This window comes from Pristiophorus japonicus, chromosome 10 (assembly GCF_044704955.1).
Source record: "Pristiophorus japonicus isolate sPriJap1 chromosome 10, sPriJap1.hap1, whole genome shotgun sequence".
Lineage (NCBI taxonomy): Eukaryota > Metazoa > Chordata > Chondrichthyes > Pristiophoridae > Pristiophorus > Pristiophorus japonicus.
This window is the reverse complement of record NC_091986.1, coordinates 65233433-65254411: the sequence shown is the minus strand read 5'-3', so window position 1 is coordinate 65254411 and position 20979 is coordinate 65233433. Positions and strand designations below refer to the sequence as shown.

The 20979-nt window shown below is 42.5% G+C and overlaps 1 protein-coding gene across 9 annotated transcripts in view; it reads right to left on the bottom strand.

Annotated features, from left to right (window-relative positions):
* Positions 1 to 20979, bottom strand: part of LOC139275001 (zinc finger protein 462-like) — a 189675-nt gene that overhangs the window by 30744 nt on the left and 137952 nt on the right. For 2 of the 9 annotated variants that reach the window (XM_070891840.1, XM_070891834.1), the window contains one exon: positions 1203 to 11086. The exons of 6 other annotated variants lie outside the window; for them this stretch is intronic. Coding sequence is in view for 2 of the 3 variants with exons in the window: in XM_070891834.1 (XP_070747935.1) it covers positions 1203 to 2573 (1371 nt within the window). In the remaining variant the exon portion in view is untranslated. The remainder of the gene's footprint in view (positions 1 to 1202; positions 11087 to 20979) is intronic. One more of the 9 variants, XM_070891835.1, reaches the window with a different exon arrangement.

Genomic DNA, 20979 nt, shown 5'->3' with positions numbered 1-20979 from the left:
GATGCAGGAAGAATGTTCCCGATGTTGGGGAAGTCCAGAACCAGGGGACACAGTCTTAGGATAAGGGGTAAGCCATTTAGGACTGAGATGAGGAGAAACTTCTTCACTCAGAGAGTTGTTAACCTGTGGAATTCTCTACCGCAGAGAGTTGTTGATGCCAGTTCATTGGATATATTCAGGAGGGAGTTAGATATGGCCCTTACGGCTAAAGGGATCAAGGGGTATGGAGAGAAAGCAGGAAAGGGGTACTGAGGTGAATGATTAGCCAGATCTTATTGAATGGTGGTGCAGGCTCGAAGGCCGAATGGACTACTCCTGCACCTATTTTCTATGTTTCTACTCAGCTAAACTGTCAGCATAGATTATGTGCTCAAGACCTGATGTGGCACTTAAATATGTGACATTCTGAATCAGTCGGGAGTGCTATCACTGACTGAAGCGTAACACCTTCTCCTCAGTACTTCTGGTCAGACCTCTGTGTATGTAACAAATGCAGAATTATAAAGAAAGTAAGAACTATTGTGGCATTATTTTTATTCTTGAAATGAAGCACTCCTTAAATGACTACCTGTCCATCCAGCTGTTTGGGGATCCGGGCAGCATTCCTGATCTGGAGCCTCTGATGGGGCCCCATTGTGGAGGTTTGTAGTTCTCATCTTAATGGGCATACTGTATGGCCTCCAAATTTATATGGGGTCCTACTGAGATTGGAAGAATTGGAATTCCCAATGTAGAGTCCCTACCACGCAACCTCATTTGGGGCAGTTGAAGGTTCCGTCGCAGAAAAGGCCTCCCAGAAATTCCCAGCAAAGATCTAGCTACAGAGTTACAGTAGAAATGTACCAGAAGGCCTGTGCAAATTTGGGTCCAGTTGTCAACTATTAGTAATAAAATTATTTTATTTAAATTAGAATTTACTATACTCTTTTTGAGAGAATATGCATCTGACATTTTTCTGCTGACAGGTTGTGGCCACTGGTTGGATGGTTTATGCTTACAATGTGAAACAGACTATCCACATCATACATCCAAATTAACACAGCAAATAGTAGATATACCAATTTTGGTTAATTAATTATGCTTATCTTTAATTACATTTTTACATATAGAAACTTTTAAGGCAAAATAAATATGGTTTTGGTGGCAATTATACTTATTTACAAAATGTTACCATCTGACAAAAACATCAGCCTATACAGTACCTTCATAGTCTTCATTTGTTGTAAACGGAGAATCCTCTTGTGAAAAATCTTGCTGACATCCAGGACTATGGGGCATGGAGCTTCGTGAGGATCTTTCATCATGTCTACGACTGTGAGAAGTTTTTCTTGATGACCTTGTGCTTTCTGGTCTGTCACAATGTGAGTAAGGGTAAGATTCTCTTTTTGGTCTTTATCTGAACCGCAGATCATTATAACTGTGTTTTGCAGCTCTTCAGTTGGGCTAACAAAAAGAATGCTTTGGCTGTATAACTCAGAATTTTCATCTTCTTCTTTATGTTTAAATGTTCTTGGTCTCTGACAATCTTGCTTGGAAAATTTAGCCTTTGACTTTCGCAAAGTATTATCTGGTTTTGTTTGATTTGAATACTGACTTTGAAAAGTTTTCCTGCATTCTTTCTTCACAACATGAGTTCTGGAAATATATGATTCATTGAGGGTTTCATAATAAGCACAATGGAGTTCCTCAGCAGAAACGCTCAAGTAATTTCCATCATAAGGATCTTGAGATGCAATAATTATTCTTTCTTGCAAGGCATCACAAAGTTCTGTCGGTGAAGGCTGTGCACAAATTATTTCTGATAGATCAACCTGCACTTGTTCTTCCTCATTCTGGGTTTTAACAATAGCACCTGCAATTATTTTAACATATCCATGTTCTTCATCTTGCTGAATATGATTGTTTGTTTCCTCAGTCAATTGTTCTGAACAGGATACATTATTCCCAAAGTCTCTTGCATTTTTTGATAAGATTTCTTCACAATCTGCATAACGAACAGGACGTGGCATCAAAACAGAACCTATATTTTGTTTCAGATAAATGTTGAACTCCTCTTGCACAGTCATGGGGGATGAAGGCAGGTTTGCTCCTATTATTGCTGGACCGAAAGACAGTCCCACAATAGTCACTGGTTTATCTGCCAAATCAGCCAATTTCTGATCTGATGTCCAAGTTGAAGAACTCACGATTTTCATAGATTTTGGCCTATAACTGGATGATGCTATGGAACAATCTACCTCAAGACAATCGTCACTCCATTTGCTCTTTAAGTTTTGTTTTTTATAAGGGGTATTCAGTTTCAGCAAACTTTTACTTGTGGCTGAAAATTTATCCACTGATTGCATTTGTATAGATTGCTTTGCCACATCTACTTCAACTTTATCTTTAAATTCCAGTTTTGGACTGACAGAAAGTTCTTCCATACTATTTACACTGTTGCTTTCCTTACCATCTTTACCGTTTGTTGTGCTTGCCAATAACTTCTGTTCAACAGGAAAAACTGTATTAATTTTGCTCAGTTCAGATCTATTCAATCCTGTTGTACTTCCTTCTCCAGTCTCTAACAGTTGCATGCATACTGGTGGAGTAGGAGGTATAAAACTACTCAAAGAGTTCTGAATAATATTGGGAAGACCCTGTCTGTGATTTATGATCCGGTTGTTTGTATTTATTTCCAATGCTTCCTTATATTTCTCACTTAGCAATATTAGCTCTTTAAAGAATCAGCAATATCAACATCGGGACACCGGCTAAAATGGGATAGAACCAGTTTTGGAGGAGATGGAATGAATGCGTCCACTGATCTTCGGATATGCAATGGTATGCCCCACTGGTGCTGAAATCTTTTCATTGTAATGTGCCATTCTAGAATGTCAACTGTTTCATTATACTGGAAGGCTAATTCCATACCGATATGCTCTATTTTAGCTCCACTTGCTTTAATTGCTGGAAGTAAAGGTGCTTTAGGAATCATTTCTATTGACTTGGCAAATGTAGGTGCAATACCCCAAAGATGATTAATCTGTTTGTGCTTTAAATTCATATCCAAGCGATCAATACTATTTTGTTCAGCAAACAGAATATATGGTAATCTTGGTCTCTTAAATCCTTTGCCAGGTGTTATGAGTTTTGGTAATGGTCTCTTCAATACTGGAGGATAAGTTTGTTTGTACAACTGTGTTACCATTTCAGGTAGAAGTTTACTAGATAAACTTTGTTTTATTAAACACATATCTAACCTAATGTTACATTCTGGTTTAAATTTGACAACAGTAGACATCCTCTTTTCTCTCTTTTTCATTTTGACACTTTTCTTAAAACTTCCAAAATCCGAAGTATTTTTCTCTCCTTTGTTCAGAAGAGATGTGCACTGGGAATAAACCATTTTATAATACTTTGTTATGTCTTTGGTTCTGGACCTTACTCTTTTCTTTTTCTTAATTTTAAATTGTTTTATGAAATCCTTTATTGGTGGAGGTAATTCATTTAAAGATGACTCAATAAGCCTGGGGAGGCCCCATATATGATTTACAGTCCTTTTCTTTGTATTCATTTCTAGTGTCTTCTTGTGCTCATCATTTATGAATGCTAACTCAACTGGAGCAATAACTATTTCAAAATCAGGCTGTGGACTTAGCTGGCTTATAATCAGTTTCGGAGCAAGTGGGATAAATGCTTCTGCTGACTTCTGAAAATGTGATGGTAAGCCCCAAGTACGTTGAAGTTTTTTCTGCAAAATATGCCATTCTAGAAACTTCTTGACTTCTTCACAAAAATATGTTGTTGGCCCACCTACAGGCTTTATTTGAACTTGACTAGTCTTAATTGGTGGAGGTACAGGTGGTCCTTTGGGAATCATCATTGGTGGTCCTTTGGGAATCATCATTACCAATGTCTTTTCATACAGCGTTTCAAGTCCCCAGAGATATAAAAGTTGTCTGTGTTTCAAGTTCATCTCTGTCCGATCAATATCATCTTGTTCAGTAAAAGGAATATATCGTATTCTTGGTTTTTTAAATCCCCTGCCAGGTGCAATTAACTTTGGTAAAGGTTTCTTTGATATTGGAGGATAAGTATTTTTGTAGAATTCCTTTATCAATTTAGGCAAACAATCCATTTTAATTTCCAGACACTGGTTGGTCAAGCTCACAGCCAGATTATTTTTACACTCTGGTCTGAGGTTAACATTGGCAGACATTTCTTTTACTTTATGTATGTTTACCTCATCTCTTTCACGTTGTGAAAATAATTTGCCTCCTTTGAGTCGGAAGTTTGTACCCTGAGGGAACACTTTATAACTCTTATCTAAATTGTTACTGTTAGACATTGTGTTGTTTTCTTTCAGATTTTTTGATGGTGGTATGAAGCCTTTATTATCTGGAGTAGGAGCCATAAATTGCATTAATGAAAAGTCAATAACTTTGGGAAGACCCCATTTGCGATTTATAAATCTTTTCTTTATATTTCGCTCAAGGGTTTGCCTAAGTTCGTCACTAAGAAATGCCAGTTCAGAAGGAACAACAACTATTGCAAAATCAGACTTGGGATTTAGCTGGGATAGAATCAGTTTTGGAGCAGGTGGAATGAATACTTCTGGTGATCTTTGAAACGGTAAGCCCCAATTGCACTGAGGTTTTTTCTGTGTGATGTGCCATTCTAGTCTGCCTCCAGCTTCATCTTTAATGAAACTTGTTTCCATACTCACAGAGAATATTTGAGCTACATTTCCCTTGATTGTTGGAGGCACAGGTGGTCCTTTAGAAATCATTCTTTCTATTGATTCTTCGTACAGATTTGACATTTTCCAGAGATGGGTCATCAGTTTATGCTTTAAATTCAACTCCAAGTGATCAACGGCATTTTGCTCAATAAATGGTAAATAACGTGGTCTTGGTTTTTTAAATCCTTTACCAAGTACAATAAGCTATGGCAAAGGTTTCTTTGATTTTGAAGGATAGGTGCTTTTGTAGAATTCCTTTACCATTTCAGGTAAGCACCCTGTCTTAATTTCTAGACACAGCTTTGTTAAACAGGTCTCTAGTTTTGTATTTCCATTCTGGTTTGAAGCTAGCAAGAAAAAAATCCTCATCAATTTTCTTTGTTTCTTGCTTCTGCCACCCTTTTCATATTGTAACATGGATAATTTCCCGCTTTTGATTGTTGGGACTGTGTGTTGAGGAACCATTTTATTTTCTTTATTGCCCACATTAGTATTGCTGGAAACATCTGGAGAAGTACTCATAAACTTATTCAAAGATGATTGGATAAGCTTGGGAAGACCCCACTTGCAATTTATAAACTTTTTCTTTGTTTTCATCTCCAATATTTTCTTATGCTCATCACGAAGAAATGCTAGCTCAGTTGGAACAATGACTACTGAAAAAGCAGGCTGTGGTTATAGCTGGGATGGAATTAGTTTTGGAGCAAATGGAATAAATGCATCTTCTGATCTCTGAATATGTAATGGTAAGCCCCAATTGTACTGAAGTTTTTTCTGGGTTATGTGCCATTCTAGCCTGTCTCTTGTATTATTTTTAATGAAAGTTGTTTCCATATCCACAAGCTCTATTTGAGCTCCACCAGCTTTTATTACTGGAGGCACAGGTGGCCCTTTAGGAATCATCATTTCCAATGATTTTTCATAGAGAGTTGGAAATCCCCAGAGATGGGTAATCTCTTTGTGCTTTAAGTTCAACTCCAAACAATCAACTGCTTCTTGTTCAGTAAAACACATATATGATGATCTTTGCTTTTTAAATCCTTTGCCAGGTAAAATAGCCTTTGGTAAAATTATCTTTGGCGCTTGAGCATAGATAGCACGATAGGCATCCATTACCAGTTTAGGTAGATACTCCATTTTAATTTCTTAACATTGCTTTATAAAGCAGAAATCTACAACAGCTCCACATGCAACTCTGAGGTTATCATATACCTCACTATTCTTTTTTGCTTTTATGCTTTTTTGATACTTTAGTGCAGGCAACTTTCCTCTTTTCATCTGGAGAATATTGCTTGCAGAAGGAGGCACTGCTCGTTTTTGTGGCTGTAGTAGGAAATGGTTCATTTGTGGGGCAACAGGTATAAAACTCCTTAGCGATAACTGAATTAACTTTGGAAGACCCCATTTGTTATTTATAATTCTCTTTTTCATATTCAGTTCCAGTATTTTCCAGTGTCCATCACTAAGGAAGGTCAGCTCAACGGGCGCAACAACTATCACAAAACTAAGCTGTGGTTTTAGCTGGGATGGAATTAGTTTTGGAGCAAGTGGAATGAATGTTTCTTGTGATCTTTGAATACATAGTGGAAAGCCCCAGTTGTGCTGAAGTTTCTTCTGTACAATATGCCATTCTAGTCTGTCTTTAGTTTCATTGTCAATGAAAGTTGTTTCCATACCCACAGGCTCTATTCGAGCTCCACTTGCTCTGATCCCTGGAGGCACAGGTGGTTCTTTCGGAATCATTAGTGCTGTTGATTCGTCATATAGGGTTGCAAGTCCCCAGAGATGGGAAATCTGTTTGTGCTTTAAGTTCAGCTCTAAGCGATCAACAGCATCCTGTTCAATAAAAGGTATGTACAACAATCTTGGTTTTTTAAATCCTTTACCAGGTTCAATTGGCTTTGGAAATGGCTTTTTTGGCATTGGACGATAGGCAGCTTTATACATCTCATTCACTATTTGTGGGAAACAACAGATTTTAATTTCAAGACACAGTTTTATCAAACATATATCCAGCCTGTCCTTACATTCTGGCTTGAGTTTAGCAGAAAGACACATCTCTCCGACATTGTTAAGTTTCAGCTTTCTGCTACCTTTTCGATTTTGTTTAGAAGACATTATTTTTTTAGTCTGTAAAAATGTATTCATTGGAGTAACTATTTTTCTTTTTCTCACTTGAATATTACTAGAAGATATCTTGTTTCTTTCCATCACATCAGATTGCAGCACAAGAGAAGCCATAAAATTATTTAAAGAATACTGAACAGCCTTGGGGAGGCCCCATTTGTAATTTATGATTCTCTTCCTTGTATTCAGTTCAAGTCTTTTTCTATGTTCTGAGCTTAGGAAGGTCAGTTCAAGTGAAACAAAAAACAAAACAAAATCAGGCTGTGGTTTTAGCTGTGATGAAATTAGCTTTGGAGCAGGCAGAATAAATGCTTCTTGTGATCTCTGAATAAGTAATGGTAATCCCCAGTTATGTTGAAGTTTTTTCTGTGTGATGTGCCTTTCTAGTCTGATTCTAGCTTCATCTTTAATGAAACTTGTTTCCATACTCACAGAGAATACTTGAGCTACATTTCCCTTGATTGTTGGAGGCACAGGTGGTCCTTTAGAAATCATTATTTCCATTGATTCTTCGTACAGATTTGAAATTTTCCAGAGATGGGTCATCTATTTATGCTTTAAATTCAACCCCAAGTGATCAACAGCATTTTGTTCAATGAATGGTAAATAACGTGGTCTTGGTATTTTAAATCCTTTACCAAGTACAATAAGCTTTGGCAAAGGTTTCTTTGATTTTGAAGGATAGGTGCTTTTGTAGAATTCCTTTACCATTTCAGGTAAGCACCCTGTCTTAATTTCTAGACACAACTTTGTTAAACAGATCTCTAGTTTGTATTTCCATTCTGGTTTGAAGCTAGCAAGATAAAAATCCTCATCAATTTTCTTAATTTTCTTGCTTCTGCCACCCTTTTCATATTGTAACATGGATAATTTCCTCCTTTTGATTGTTGGGACTGTGTGTTGAGGAACCATTTTATTTTCTTTATTGCCCACATTAGTATTGCTGGAAACATCTGGAGAAGTACGCATACACTTATTCAAAGATGATTGGATCAGCTCGGGAAGACCCCACATGCAATTTATGATCTTTTTCTTTGTTTTCATCTCCAATATTTTCTTATGCTCATCACGAAGAAATGCTAGCTCAGTTGGAACACTGACTACTGAAAAAGCAGGCTGTGGTTTTAGTTGGGATGGAATTAGTTTTGGAGCAAATGGAATAAATGCTTCTTCTGATCTCTGAATATCTGATGGTAAGCCCCAGGTTTTCTGAAGGTTTTTCTGTATAACATACCTTTCGAGGTTCTCTCTTACTTTATCATCAATGAAAGTTGTTTCCATACCCACAGGCTCTATTTTAGCTACACTTGACTTCATTGCTGGAGGCACAGGTGGCCCTTTGGGAATCATCATTTCCATTGATTTTTCATAAAGAGTTGGAAGCCCCCAGAGACAGAAAATCATTTTATGCTTTAGGTTCAGCTCCAAGCGCTCAACTGAATCCTGTTCAGTAAAAGCGATATATAATGAACGTGGCTTTTTGCATCCTTCACTAGGTGCGATAATCTTTCCTAATGGCTTCTTTGACTTGGAAGGATAATTTTCTTTATAAAATTCTTTTACCATTTCTGGCAAACAATGCATTTTAATTTCTAGATGCAATTTTCTTAAGCACACATCTAGCTTATCGGTATATTCTTGTTTGAAGTTGGCAAGAACAGCCACTTCTGCTGTTTTGCTTGGCTTTGTGTTTTTGCTACCTTTTTTATGTTGTAAAGACAATTTCTCTCTTTTGTTCATCTGTAAAGGAATTCTAATCTTATTTCTTATATCAATATTGCTGGGCCCCATCTTATTGGTTCTCTTTACTTCTGGCTGCAGCACAAGATATTTCCTTGATAAGAATCTTCATGGCTCTTTCTCTAACGAAGACCGAATAAGTGTTGGGAGACCCCATTTGTGATTTATTATCTTCTTCTTCGTATTGAGTTCCAATAATTTCCTATGCTCTTTACTTGGAAATGCTAGTTCAGTTGGAGCAACAAGTACCCCAAAGCTCGACTGTGGATTTAGTTGGGATGGAATCAGTTTTGGAGCAAGCGGAATAAATGTTTCTGCTGATATTTGAATCTGCAGTGGTAAACCCCAGTTCTGTTGCAGTTTTTTCTGTGTAAGGTGCCATTCTAGTCTGTCCCTAATATCACATTCAATGAATGTTCTTTCCATACCCACGGGCTCTATTTTAGCTCCACTTGCTTTGATTGCTGGAGGCACAGGTGGTCCTATAGCAATCATCATTTCCACAGATTCATCATAGAGTTTCAAGTCCCCAAAGATGGATAATTCGTCTGTGCTTTAAGTTCAGCTCTAAGTGATCAATGGCATCTTGTTCAACAAATAGTAAGCACCATGGTCTTTGTTTTTTATATCCTTCACTAGCAACAGTAAGTTTTGGTCATGTTTTTCTTGATGCTGCAGGGTAAGCATTTTTTAAATATTCCTGCACAACATCAGGTAAGTAATGTACTTTAATATCGAGAGCTTGCTTTAACAAGCACATATTTAGTTTATCTTTACATTCTGGTTTGAGGTTGGCAAACTCTGGAAATGTACTTATCTTAAAGTTTGCTTTTTTATAAACTTTCTGGTAATGTAGTGAAGGTAACTTTCTTTTTTTGTGTTTCATAATCATTTTGGAAATAAGATCGATGTCAATGTTGGTACATGTTTTGCTATCTTTCATGATTTCTGACTGGAGCAAGCGATCTTGCAGCAATGGAGGTGGAGTCATGAAGTCCCTCAGGGATGACTGAATAAGATTTGGGAGCCCCCATTTCTGATTTATGATATTTTTCTTTGTATTCACTTCCAATCTTTTTCTATGTTCAGCACTTATGAAAGCTAGATCGGCTGATGTAACAACTATAACATAAATACAATGTGGTTTTAGCTGGGAGGGAACCAGTTTTGGAGCAGATGGAATGAATGTATCAATTGATTTCTGAATATGTAATGGTAAACCCCAGTTGTTCTCGAATTTTTTCTTTGTAATGTGCCAATCCCATTTGTCTCTAGCCTCATTTTCAATGAAAGCTGTTTCCATACCCACAGGTTCTATTTGAACTCCACTTGATTTAATTACTGGGGACATATTTGGTCCTTTAGGAATCATCATTTCGGCTGACATTTCACACAGTGTGTCAAGTATCCAGAGATGCATAATCTGTTCGTGCTTTAAGTTCAACTCTAAACGATCAACAGCATTCTGTTCAATAAAAGGTATATACAACAATCTTGGCTTTTTGAATCCTTCACCAGGTGTAATTAGCCTTGGAAGAAGTTTCTTTGATGGTGATGGATAGGTATTTTTGTATAACAATGTTACCAGTTCCGGCAAATGGTGTATTTTAATTTCTAGATTTTGCTTTATTAAACACACTTCTAATTTATTCTTCTGTTCTGGTTTGAGACCAGCAAAGACAGCTACTTTGTTTGATATTTTGCTGTTGCTCCCTCTTCCATATTGTGGCAACAAAAATCTCTTAAAGATGACTGAATAGAGTTAGGAAGACCCCATCTATGATTGATGATCTTTTTCCTTGTATTCAACTCTAATGTTTTATTAATTTCAACATCTACAAATGGCAACTCACATGGAGTAATGACCACAATGAAATCAGCTTGTGTGTTGAGCTGTGATGGAACCAACTTTGGAGGAACTGGAATGAATGCTTCTACTGACTTCTGATAAAACAATGGTAAACCCCAATTGTGCTGAAGTTTTTTTTGAGTAATATGCCATTCTAATTTACCTCTGGCTTTCTTACCAATGAAAACGGTTTCCATGGGTACAGGCTCTATTTGACCTGTATTTGCTTTGATTGCTGGAAGCACAGGTGGAGCTTTGGAAATCGTTATTTCCATTGATTCTTCATGCAGAGTTTGAAATCCTCAGAGATGGGAAATGTGTTTGTTCTTCAAGTTCATTTCCAAGTAATCAATAGTAGCCTGTTCAAAAAATGGTATATATCCTGGCCTTGTTTTTTTAAAACCTTCACCACGTGCAAAAAGTTTTGATAATGTTTTTTTTGGTGCTGGGGGATATATACTTTGGTAGAATTCTTGTACAATTGCTGGCAAATTATCCAGTTTTATTTCTAGACTTTGTTTTGTTAAACACATATTTAACTGATCTTTATGTTCTGATTTTAGGCGAGCAATCACAGGCAACATTCCTTTTCTGTTTTCTTTCTTGATTTTGATAGCTTCTTCACACTGTGGTGCAGAAAATGTTCCTGCCTTGAGTTGTACAAACATGTTTTGTAAACAAACTGTTTTAAACTTACTATTTAGCAATGCCTCATTTTCTGCTGATATTTCTAATTGTGGCTTGATACTTTTTACTGATGGAGCATGAGGCATAAAACTCTCTAATGACAAATAAACAACGTGGGGAGACCCCACCGATGATTTATGATCCGTTTCTTTACATTCAGCTCTAATTTTTTTTTGACTCTCAGCAGCTAGAAATGCAGGCTCAATTGGAACAATATTTGTATCAAAATCAGGCTGTGGGTTGAGCTGTGAGGCAATTAGCTTTGGAGCAAAAGGAATGAATGCCTCTTGTGATCTTTGAATATGTAATGGTAAACTCCAGTTGTGTTGAAGTTTTTTCTCTGTAATGTGCCATTCTAAAATCATCCTGGCTTCATTAGAAATGAAATATGTTTTTACAGCTATAGGCACTATTTTAGCATCAGTTGCCTTGATTGCTGGAGGAACAGGTAGTCCCTTAGAAATCATCATCTCTAATGACTTGTCATAGTCTACTGTGAACATAAATACATTGCAAGAAGGCCTGCATTATAATACTGACAACAGAATGAAATCTTGTGGGTAGTTAGAGAAACAAATAAGCTCTCAGCATAATATGGTAGGGGTAGGGAAAGCACATGACTAATATCAATATGTCGCCAGACACTTTAAAAAGATGTGGTAAATTTTCACATTCACCATGAGCTGTAATCTAATTGAAGAGATTGAACGCACCCAATTTTCATTCCTTTGATTTCACACTGCCCATACTACGAAGATGCTAATTTATTCCAGTATCTTTGTGGATTCCCTCATTTTGGATATGACCTATTTAGTCATATCTGGAAGTTGAACGACATTGAAAGAATGAGGAACATGTTTCGTAGGCAGGTAATTTAATACTGCTTATTGAAGAGTCTTTAGTATTTGAATGGAAGCCTTCTTCACCAGCCACATCCATGTTATTTGGCCTCATTCTATCCCTTTTGGATACATATGTTTGGACAACATTTTTGTTAACATTATTCTTGAATACAGTATGTGTGAGTTTCTTTCTTCTGCAAAATGAGTTGATGAGTATAGGAAGGATTAAAGGATTTATGTGTTATATGGAATTTGTAGCAAAGAGTTTCAATGAGCAGCATTATCATATCGCTGATTTTAAATTGTCTCAATGATTGGGTCACATGAAGAATGTGATGTCCGGAATTTGCAGTGTGTAATAACGGCGAGCTAACTCCTCTCTCTCCCCCCCGCCGCCAACCCCCACCCCCACCCCTCCTCCCTTCCCCCACCCCATCGCACCCACCCCACCCCTCCTCCCTTCCCCCACCTCACCCACCCCTCCTCCTCCCTACCCCCACCCCTTCTCCCTCTCACCCCTCCTCCTCCTCCTCCCCTCTCCCCCCCTCCTCCTCCCTCCCACCCCTCCTCCTCCCCTCTCCCACCCCTCCTCCTCCCCTCTCCCACTCCTCCTCCACCTCACCTCTCCCTCCTCCTCCACCCTCTCCTCCTCCCCCACCCCTCCTCCACCCTCTCACCCGCTCTCTCCTCCTCCCCCACCTCACCCGCTCTCTCCTCCTCCCCCACCTCACCCGCTCTCTCCTCCTCCCCCACCTCACCCGCTCTCTTCTCCTCCCCCACCTCACCTCTCTCTCCTCCTCCCCCACCTCACCTCTCTCTCCTCCTCCCCACCTCACCTCTCTCTCTCTCTCTCTCCTCCTTCTCTCCTCCTCCTCCCCACCTCTCTCTCTCTCCTCCTCCTCCCCACCTCACCTCTCTCTCTCTCCTCCTCCCCACCTCACCTCTCTCTCCTCCTCCCCCCCCTCACCTCTCTCTTCTCCTCGTCCCCCACCTCACTTCTCTCTCCTCATCCTCCACCTCACCTCTCTCTCCTCCTCCGCCACACGCGGCTCTCACGCACACATCCCTCCCTCCCTCCCACACACGCATTCACCTTCCTCCCCCCCCCACACTCATGCCCCCCCATGCCCCTTCCCACCCCTTCCCACACTCATTTCCCCCCCTTCCCACACTCATTTCATTTCCCCACCCCCCCACTGAGAATGTGAACAGCAGGATTGCAAATGTAGCAGAGGGTAGAGAATCATGGGAAATAGCTAAAGAAATGTCAAGATGCAGATTATTGCACTGTCGACACAAAAAGGGGTTACTCAGAGTTGTGGTCAAACGCGAGTTATGTGAAAAGCAAAGTCAGGCATGAGTCAGACGAAAAGACTGCTATAACAAGCCATAAAATAGGGAAGTACAATGTAGAGCGAAACTGTAAACAAGGACCCTGGAGCCCGCCCTAATTAGGAGACATTTTGGCCTGCCATTGGATGTATTCTGGGGGAAGTAGAAAGGGATTGGATGGACCAAGTGCTCATCAAATGTGTTCTGTTCTGAAAATGTATAACTGTTGAGCTTTTGCATTGTATAGGGGCTTGTCCTGAGGGAGTTGAACAAGCTCTAATATAGTGTGTTCCTTTATCTTGACAAGTCCCGGCCAAGAATCTCCAATAAAGGTCTTTTACTGAAAAGGCAACAAAGGTGTTCGTGTATCAGTGTATTCGCTGAAGCAGATTGAGGGAAAAAGAATCCGTATTATCATTTGGTGTCAGAAGTGAGATCTCAACAGACGACTGCCGAAAACTTGCGAACTAAGAGCCGAACTAGCCTCAGACGAGACGGGAGGAAAGTGGCCAGTGGAGTGAGTATACTTTAAATAACACTTTGGTTTCCTCTGGTCCAAAAGTCTGAGGACAAGTTTTGCCACTCGCTGGTTCTCAGGTAGTGTCTGAACGAGATCCAGGTCAATCTGGCGAATACCTTTTAAATTTAGGAAATAAGTATCCAAGTCAGGTTCAACATCAACCTTGTGTATATCACTTGGCCCGTCTAGGCGCTGATTGGACTTAAACGAATTGCGCGGCGACGCAAGGGGAATTGTACCGCGCGGTGACACGGAGGATTAAGTAAGGATTATCACGGGGCGACACGAATAGGAAAACTGCGCGGCGACGCGGAGGATAGGGAATTAGGTAAAACTAAGTCGCGGGGCGACGTGGGACTGTGCAAATTTGAAATTGTACTTATGCCAAGTACGGCGTCGATCTTGTATATCACTTGGTCCACCTAGGCTCTGGATAAGGTAACCTAATCCACCACGGGGTGACGCGGAGGCAATCGGGACTGAATTAGGACATTGATCATTCGCGGGGCGACGCGAGGATGGGTAATCAGTTAGATAAAACTACGGATGCGGGTAGTCCGCTACAGAAGTTATGTTAAGAGTTCCCTGAAAGAGCTGGACAATTTAGACTGTTATCTGGAGCCTTGAACAAATTATTAGATGACCAATGGCCCCTAGGGGGCACCAGAAGCCTAGAGGTGGCCAAAAGGGCCCAAGAATTGATTTGGAAAAAGGGACGAGGGAAGAAGGATAAGGATCTAATAGCCACATGGAGGCATTACTGTCAAAAGCTAAAAGATGCATCACTTCTGTCAAGTTGGCAGGAGAACGCCACTAAATTAGGATTCTCCTTGACAGAAGGAGGACATGTTAAAACTGTAGATGTCTTTAAAAAAAAGAGTGCACGCATGAGAAACGTACTAAGAGTTCCACTGGGACCTCTGAGAAAGATATCGACAGACTACGTAGTCAAATGGTTGGCTTTGCGTTGACCGAGGCTGAGGATGAATTTGATGAATGGTCACTGACTCAGCACCCAACGGTGCCTTCCGTAGCCCTTGGCCCCTTACCACGGCCCCCTTCCCGTCAACCTCCACCCTACACTCTAGCGGTAGGAGGTGATGATAACCGTAACCCCACACCAATGAACCGACAAGCCCAGACGGACCCTTCCTCTTCTGATAGCGACTCAAGCCCCCAGTTCACAGGCCATTTAGCCAAGAGGACCAGATCTCACCGGAAGGGCAGATCTACATCTCGAAGGAACAGGCAGTCCCGTGAATCCGCTAGTCAGAATACCAGTCGCGAAAGGCAAAACAGACACTCCCGTCGATCGGGACGCGGAGGTGCTGCGTGGTCAGATGGCTCCGAGCCACCTTCCGATCCAGAAACATCTTCCGAGGTTGACGCTCCCATCCCCAAGCCCCGGCGGCAGTTCCCGGTCCGACCAATGCCAAACCCTGATGCACAACAAGCTGCAAACCACCTCACCATAGATGTCTATGTGCCTTGGAAACCGAACGAAATTATGGCCATTCTGGCCACCATGCCCGATCGAACCTGTCAAGTTTATAGATCACCTCCGAACTACCATTGCCGTCTACAATGCGGAATCGAGAGACTTGTGGTCCCTAGTGCAGCAAACCCTGAGCCCAACTGAGCACGCCCGGTTCCTAACCCATGTGAGGCGAGCTGACCATGGCGCACTGGCAGCTGCACATCCTAATGTCCAGGACCGCCTAAACGCTGTTTTTACTGCTCTCGGCACGACCCTCCAAAAACCCATCAGTATGGCCACCGTATTAGAAACCAAACCCAAACGAGGTGAAAACGCTGATGAATTCATGGAAAGGTTCATCGAGTTATACTGAGGCCAATCAGGAGATAATGCCTTCAGGGCGGGAGATAATTCACCTCAATTCTGCGCTATTCTACTTCAGTGCCTACCCCATTCGATTACTCATGCTATCCGGACCAATAATATGAATTGGGCAGATAACAGTAAGGCCCAGATGGAAAGAGCAGTGAAATATTATTGGCAGGAAAAGAAAGGAGAGGGAGGGTGTGCGCCCCCAACCCGGGTCAAGACCGAATACGTGACTAGAAAGGAAGAGCCTCCTCGAGGGGAAAGACCGAAACCCGACCCAAGGGAATATCAAATGGAGCCACAGTACTGTGTACGGGGCTGGGTGGATAACCAGGGATATGGGTATACCCAACACCCCAACGGTCCCGGCCCCGCAAACTATGGACCACCTTATGGTCCCCGATCGGGTATGGGAGACGGCCAGGGCTGGGGAAGGAGTGGATGATGCTTTAATTGTGGACAAGAAGGACATTGGAGCAGGGAGTGCCCCTCCCATCGGCACGAAAAAGGAAGAGGAGGAAAAGGAGGGGGACAAGGGGGGGCGAGGATGAGGATCTTGTACTAACTTCTCGCAGAACAACCCCTTTGCCCAACTGTCACCTGAATATCAATACTGACCACGCAGCTTGACTGTACGAGGACCTTCCTCGGATGAGGAGCCGATGATATCGCTAAAAATTCAAAATGAGTGGCAACCCTTCTTAATAGATACAGGAGCTTCCATGTCCTCTGTGCAGTCGAAGCTTAAACTCCCTGCCTCTACTGAAACACAGGGATTGTCAGGGTTCCTGGGACATGTCTCAACATTCCCAGTGTCGGAACCAGTTAAAGTAAATTACAAGGAAGAATCTGTGGAACATCGGTTTGTTATTACCACCAATTTGAACTGTAACTTGATGGCTAGGGATCTCCTCTGTAAATTTCAGTTGCATCTGGAATGCGGGAATGATGGGATCGTTGTAAAGCAAGGATCCTTTAAACGGCAGTGCTACACTACCCGGACCCCTCAATGGTGGTCCCTGGATTTGCCCCAAGCGCCCTATCATGTGACCCTAGCCTATGATCCTAGTGGTAAGAATTAGGATCTCCAGAATCTCTACCAGGATCACGTGGGGGAGGAGTGGGAAATCCTCCTAAGAGCCAGAGTGTCTGGACCGGAGGGGAAAGCAGATTTCGTGGAAATGAATAGAAAGTTGTGGCAGCAGCCCCCGACGGTGGCACCCCATGTCATTCGCGAAGTATTACCTCCCCACCACGCTAAAGATTTCGGAATTATGGTGCGCCAAGCTATAGACGAGGCTGACCCTACCAGCCCGGATTTGCAGATTGTGGGACATGGCCGGACGGTCCAATTTCACAGAGACCCCGAGAAGGTCCTGACGGTACTACGCCACCATACCGGTACCAATACACCCGATCACGTGGATCCTCACATATGGGCAGAGGACCCCTCCCAAGTGGGTTATACTCCAATCGATCCCATTGAAATCCTGGTACAGGACAATGTGGACTGGCCCTCCATCCATCAGTACCCACTGAAACCACAAGCAATACCAAGTATCCACCGATTGATCAAGGGATTAGTAGAACAGGAGATTTTGGTTCAATGTCAGTCCCCGTGTAATACCCCAATACTGGCAGTCCCTAAGCCAGGCAAAACAAATCAGTTCCGTTTGGTCCAAGACCTTCGAGCCATCAATGCTATCATCCAGCCCCTACCCAGCACAGATACTGTCGTTAATCCCAGCCAACGCCAAGATCTTCACAATAATAGACCTCCAACATGCCTTCTTCGCTTTGCCGCTGGCCCAGATGAGTCAGTACCTGTTCGCCTTCACTTACCAGGGACAGCAATATACATGGACTAGACTTCCCCAAGGGTTCATCCACTCCCCGACATTGTTCTCGAGATGCCTGCAGGAACAGTTACAGTCCCTCACGCTGACTAAGGGATCCACTTTAATCCAATATGTGGACGATTTGCTGGTAGCCAGCGCAGATGAACCAAGTAATCAGGAGGATGCGAATCAGTTACTGAATTACTTGTCCTCCCTGGGATACATAGTTTCACCATCAAAGGTCAAGATTGGCCAGTCTCAAGTTAAATTTCTTGGGATCATTTTATCAGGCACCCACCGAGCCCTGGAGGCTAGCCGGGTCGAACTCATCTGCCAGTTTCCAGTTCCTAGCACGGCTAAACAAATGCAGCAGTGGTTGGGGATGATCAATTACTGTAGATCCTGGATCCCTAATGTTGCCCTGATGACTAAGCACCTCACACCGTATACAACCAAGGAAGGCAGCTTTGAAATAGAAGCCGCAGACATCCAAGCCTTTAAGGAACGAAAGACAGCCCTGCTGCAAGCTCTGGCTTTGGGCCGGCCCCTCTATGACCAGCCCTTTCAACTGTATTGTACGATCCTGAAAGATTGTGCTACCGCTGTCTTAACTCAGAAACACGGGGATAAGCATAGGCCTGTTGCCTACTACTCTTCCAAAATAGACCCCGTTACCTTGGGACACCCTGTATGTATTCAAATATTAACTGCCATCTATAACAGTCTTCAATCCGCCGCCAACCTTACCCTCCAGCAGGATATTGTTGTATATACCTCTCACTCCGTCGCTGCCCTCCTGGGTCAGCTGCAGACTCAACATCTTACCATGGCCAGGCAAAGCAGATATGAGATCTACCTACTAAATAATCCTAAGCAGACCTTTCGGCGCTGTGCTGCCATTAATCCAGCCTGTTTTCTTACCGAGCCACCCCAAGATGAGGAAGAACCAAGTCACGAATGTTTATCTTTAATTCAAGAGGCCACCTCGGTTAGGGCGGATTTAGTTGATGTACCAATGGAGGACCCTGACTGTATTATGTACGTTGACGGAAGCTCTTCCATTGACCCAGAAGGCGGACGAATTTCGGGATACGCCATAGTAAAACAGGAGAATCAGGTCCTGGAACCTGCCGCCTTTGAGACCGCCTATTCCGCCCAACAAGCTGAACTATTCGCCCTCACTTGAGCCTGTATCTTAGCTAAAGACCTCAAGGTCAATATCAATACCGACTCTAGGTATGCCTTTGGGGTGGCCCATGATTTTGGACAATTATGGAAAAACAGGTGATTCTTAACCTCAAATGGAAATGAGATATCCCATAGGCAACTAGTATCGGACTTGTTGCAGGCCCTCATGTTCCCCAAACGTATTGCCATTGTCAAGTGTACCGCCCACACTACCGGAAAATCTCCGGTTGACATAGGAAACCGCTGTGCTGACAGAGAAGCCAAACAGGCCTCACGTGGACAACAAATGGTGGTGCCCAGAATGATGAGTCAAACTAAAAATCCTGCAAAGGATAAGTTAGCTCGGAAAAACCAATGCCAACTATTCAAGATGTCATTAAAGCACAGGAGGACGCTCCTGAAAAAGATAAACTGTTGTGGAAAGATTATGGATGTACTTATGACAATGTTTCTAAACTCTGGACCACTCCCACGGAACAGACTTGCATGTCTGACGAGTTGGCCCTATGGGTTATTGAATGTATGCACTTTGCTACTCATTGTGGAGCAAGGACAAGTGACACACTTTTGGCCACATGGTGGCACCCTAGACTCCAGGCGCTGGCCCAGAACATCAGTAGTCGCTGCCTTGTTTGCCAACAGCATAATCCAGGGAAGGGAGTCCCCTGTGATTGGGGTAAGACGCCCCTACCAGAAGGTCCCTTTGAGACCTTGCAGTTGGACTATATTGAGTTGCAAAGAGTTCAGTGTTACAAATATGTGTTAGTAATAGTAAATGTTTAGCAAATGGATCGAAGCTTACCCTACCCTGGACAATAAGGCTCAAACTGTTGTTAAGGTGTTAATGAGTGAAATTGTTCCTAGATATAGTATCCCAGCTCGACTGAGTTCTGATTAAGGCCCTCACTTTATAGGACAAGTTAACAAAGATTCTGTTCCCAGATGCGCATTAACCAGCAGCTGCATTGTGCATACAGACCCCAAGCTGCGGGACTAGTTGGACGTGCTAATCAAACCCTTAAAACCAAGCTTGCAAAACTGGTAACATCAACTGGGCTCAATTGGCTCAAACTCCTTCCCATCACCCTATTCCAGATCCGAACTACTCCCACCGGTAAGGCTAGACTGACCCCCGCTGAGGTAATTTATGGTAGGCCCCTTATGACCCCATGGAATCAGAATGTCCCCTCTACTGTCCAATTCCACCACATGACTGAGGAAATGACCACCTATGTTCTTTCCCAGACTCAGGCTCTGCGAATAGCCCACAACCAGGTTCGAGATGCTCACCTCGACCTCCCAGTTTTGCCCGAATCGTCCCTCGTGGCACCAGGGAAGTATGTCCTGATTAAGAAATGGATTCGAAAGGGATTATAGCCATGATGGGAGGGGCCTTTTCAGGTGTTACTTACTACCCCCACTGCAGCTAAGGTTGAGGGGAGAAGTGCCTGGGTTCACCTGCACCACTGCAAGCTCATCACCCTCTAATGAACCTATTTTACTGGTTGTCCTAACCCCTGTTTCTGTTCCAGACTTCCTCTTCTCCATAGCTGAATAAGGTCCTTCCTAGGAGCGTCCCGACTAACTGAGCGGGTCCCGAGGAAAACAGTTTGAACCCCTGCCCGTAGTGATAGACAACCAGCTACATCGACGGTGACCTGAGAGGCGAGAAAACCGAACTCTTTGAATCAGTAAAATATTCGGACTATTTATCCTTGTCCATAGAGACGCTACAAGAAACATTTTGTTCTCGAATAATTGTTAACCAAGAGTGATAAGATGAAACTGTGTCTGTGTGCCACAGTCTGTATAGTAGCGTTGGTGTACGTCAAGTGCGGCGCGTGGGAAGCGAGACTGAAGCGAGAGCTCCATGTAAACACCTTTTTGGATATGTCTTATGTTTATGCGCGAAATGGGAACTTTTCTAGTTGCTGGGTGTGCTCACATATCCCTGTACATTCCAAAGGGGAAATTCCTTTGCTCCCCGTTCCACTGACCCTAACTGAGACTGTCAAGTGGCTTCTGAGCCAGACTAGCATGAGAGGAGGGGGGCCAGTGCAAAAATGAAAGATGAAAGGCGGGTTAAGAGAGGGATCACGGAGGGCAGGAGGAGCATCATATCGTTACCGTGTGGACAACCACGGGGACGTTACCGAGTGGGAGAGTGTTGGGTACTCCATTAGTCAAACGTATCAGGAATGGTACCAACCACCGTATGACCATAAAAAGGAACCCCCATTCTTAGTCCTGACCAATACCTCGGGGATCGGGAGGCCAACCGGGACCATAT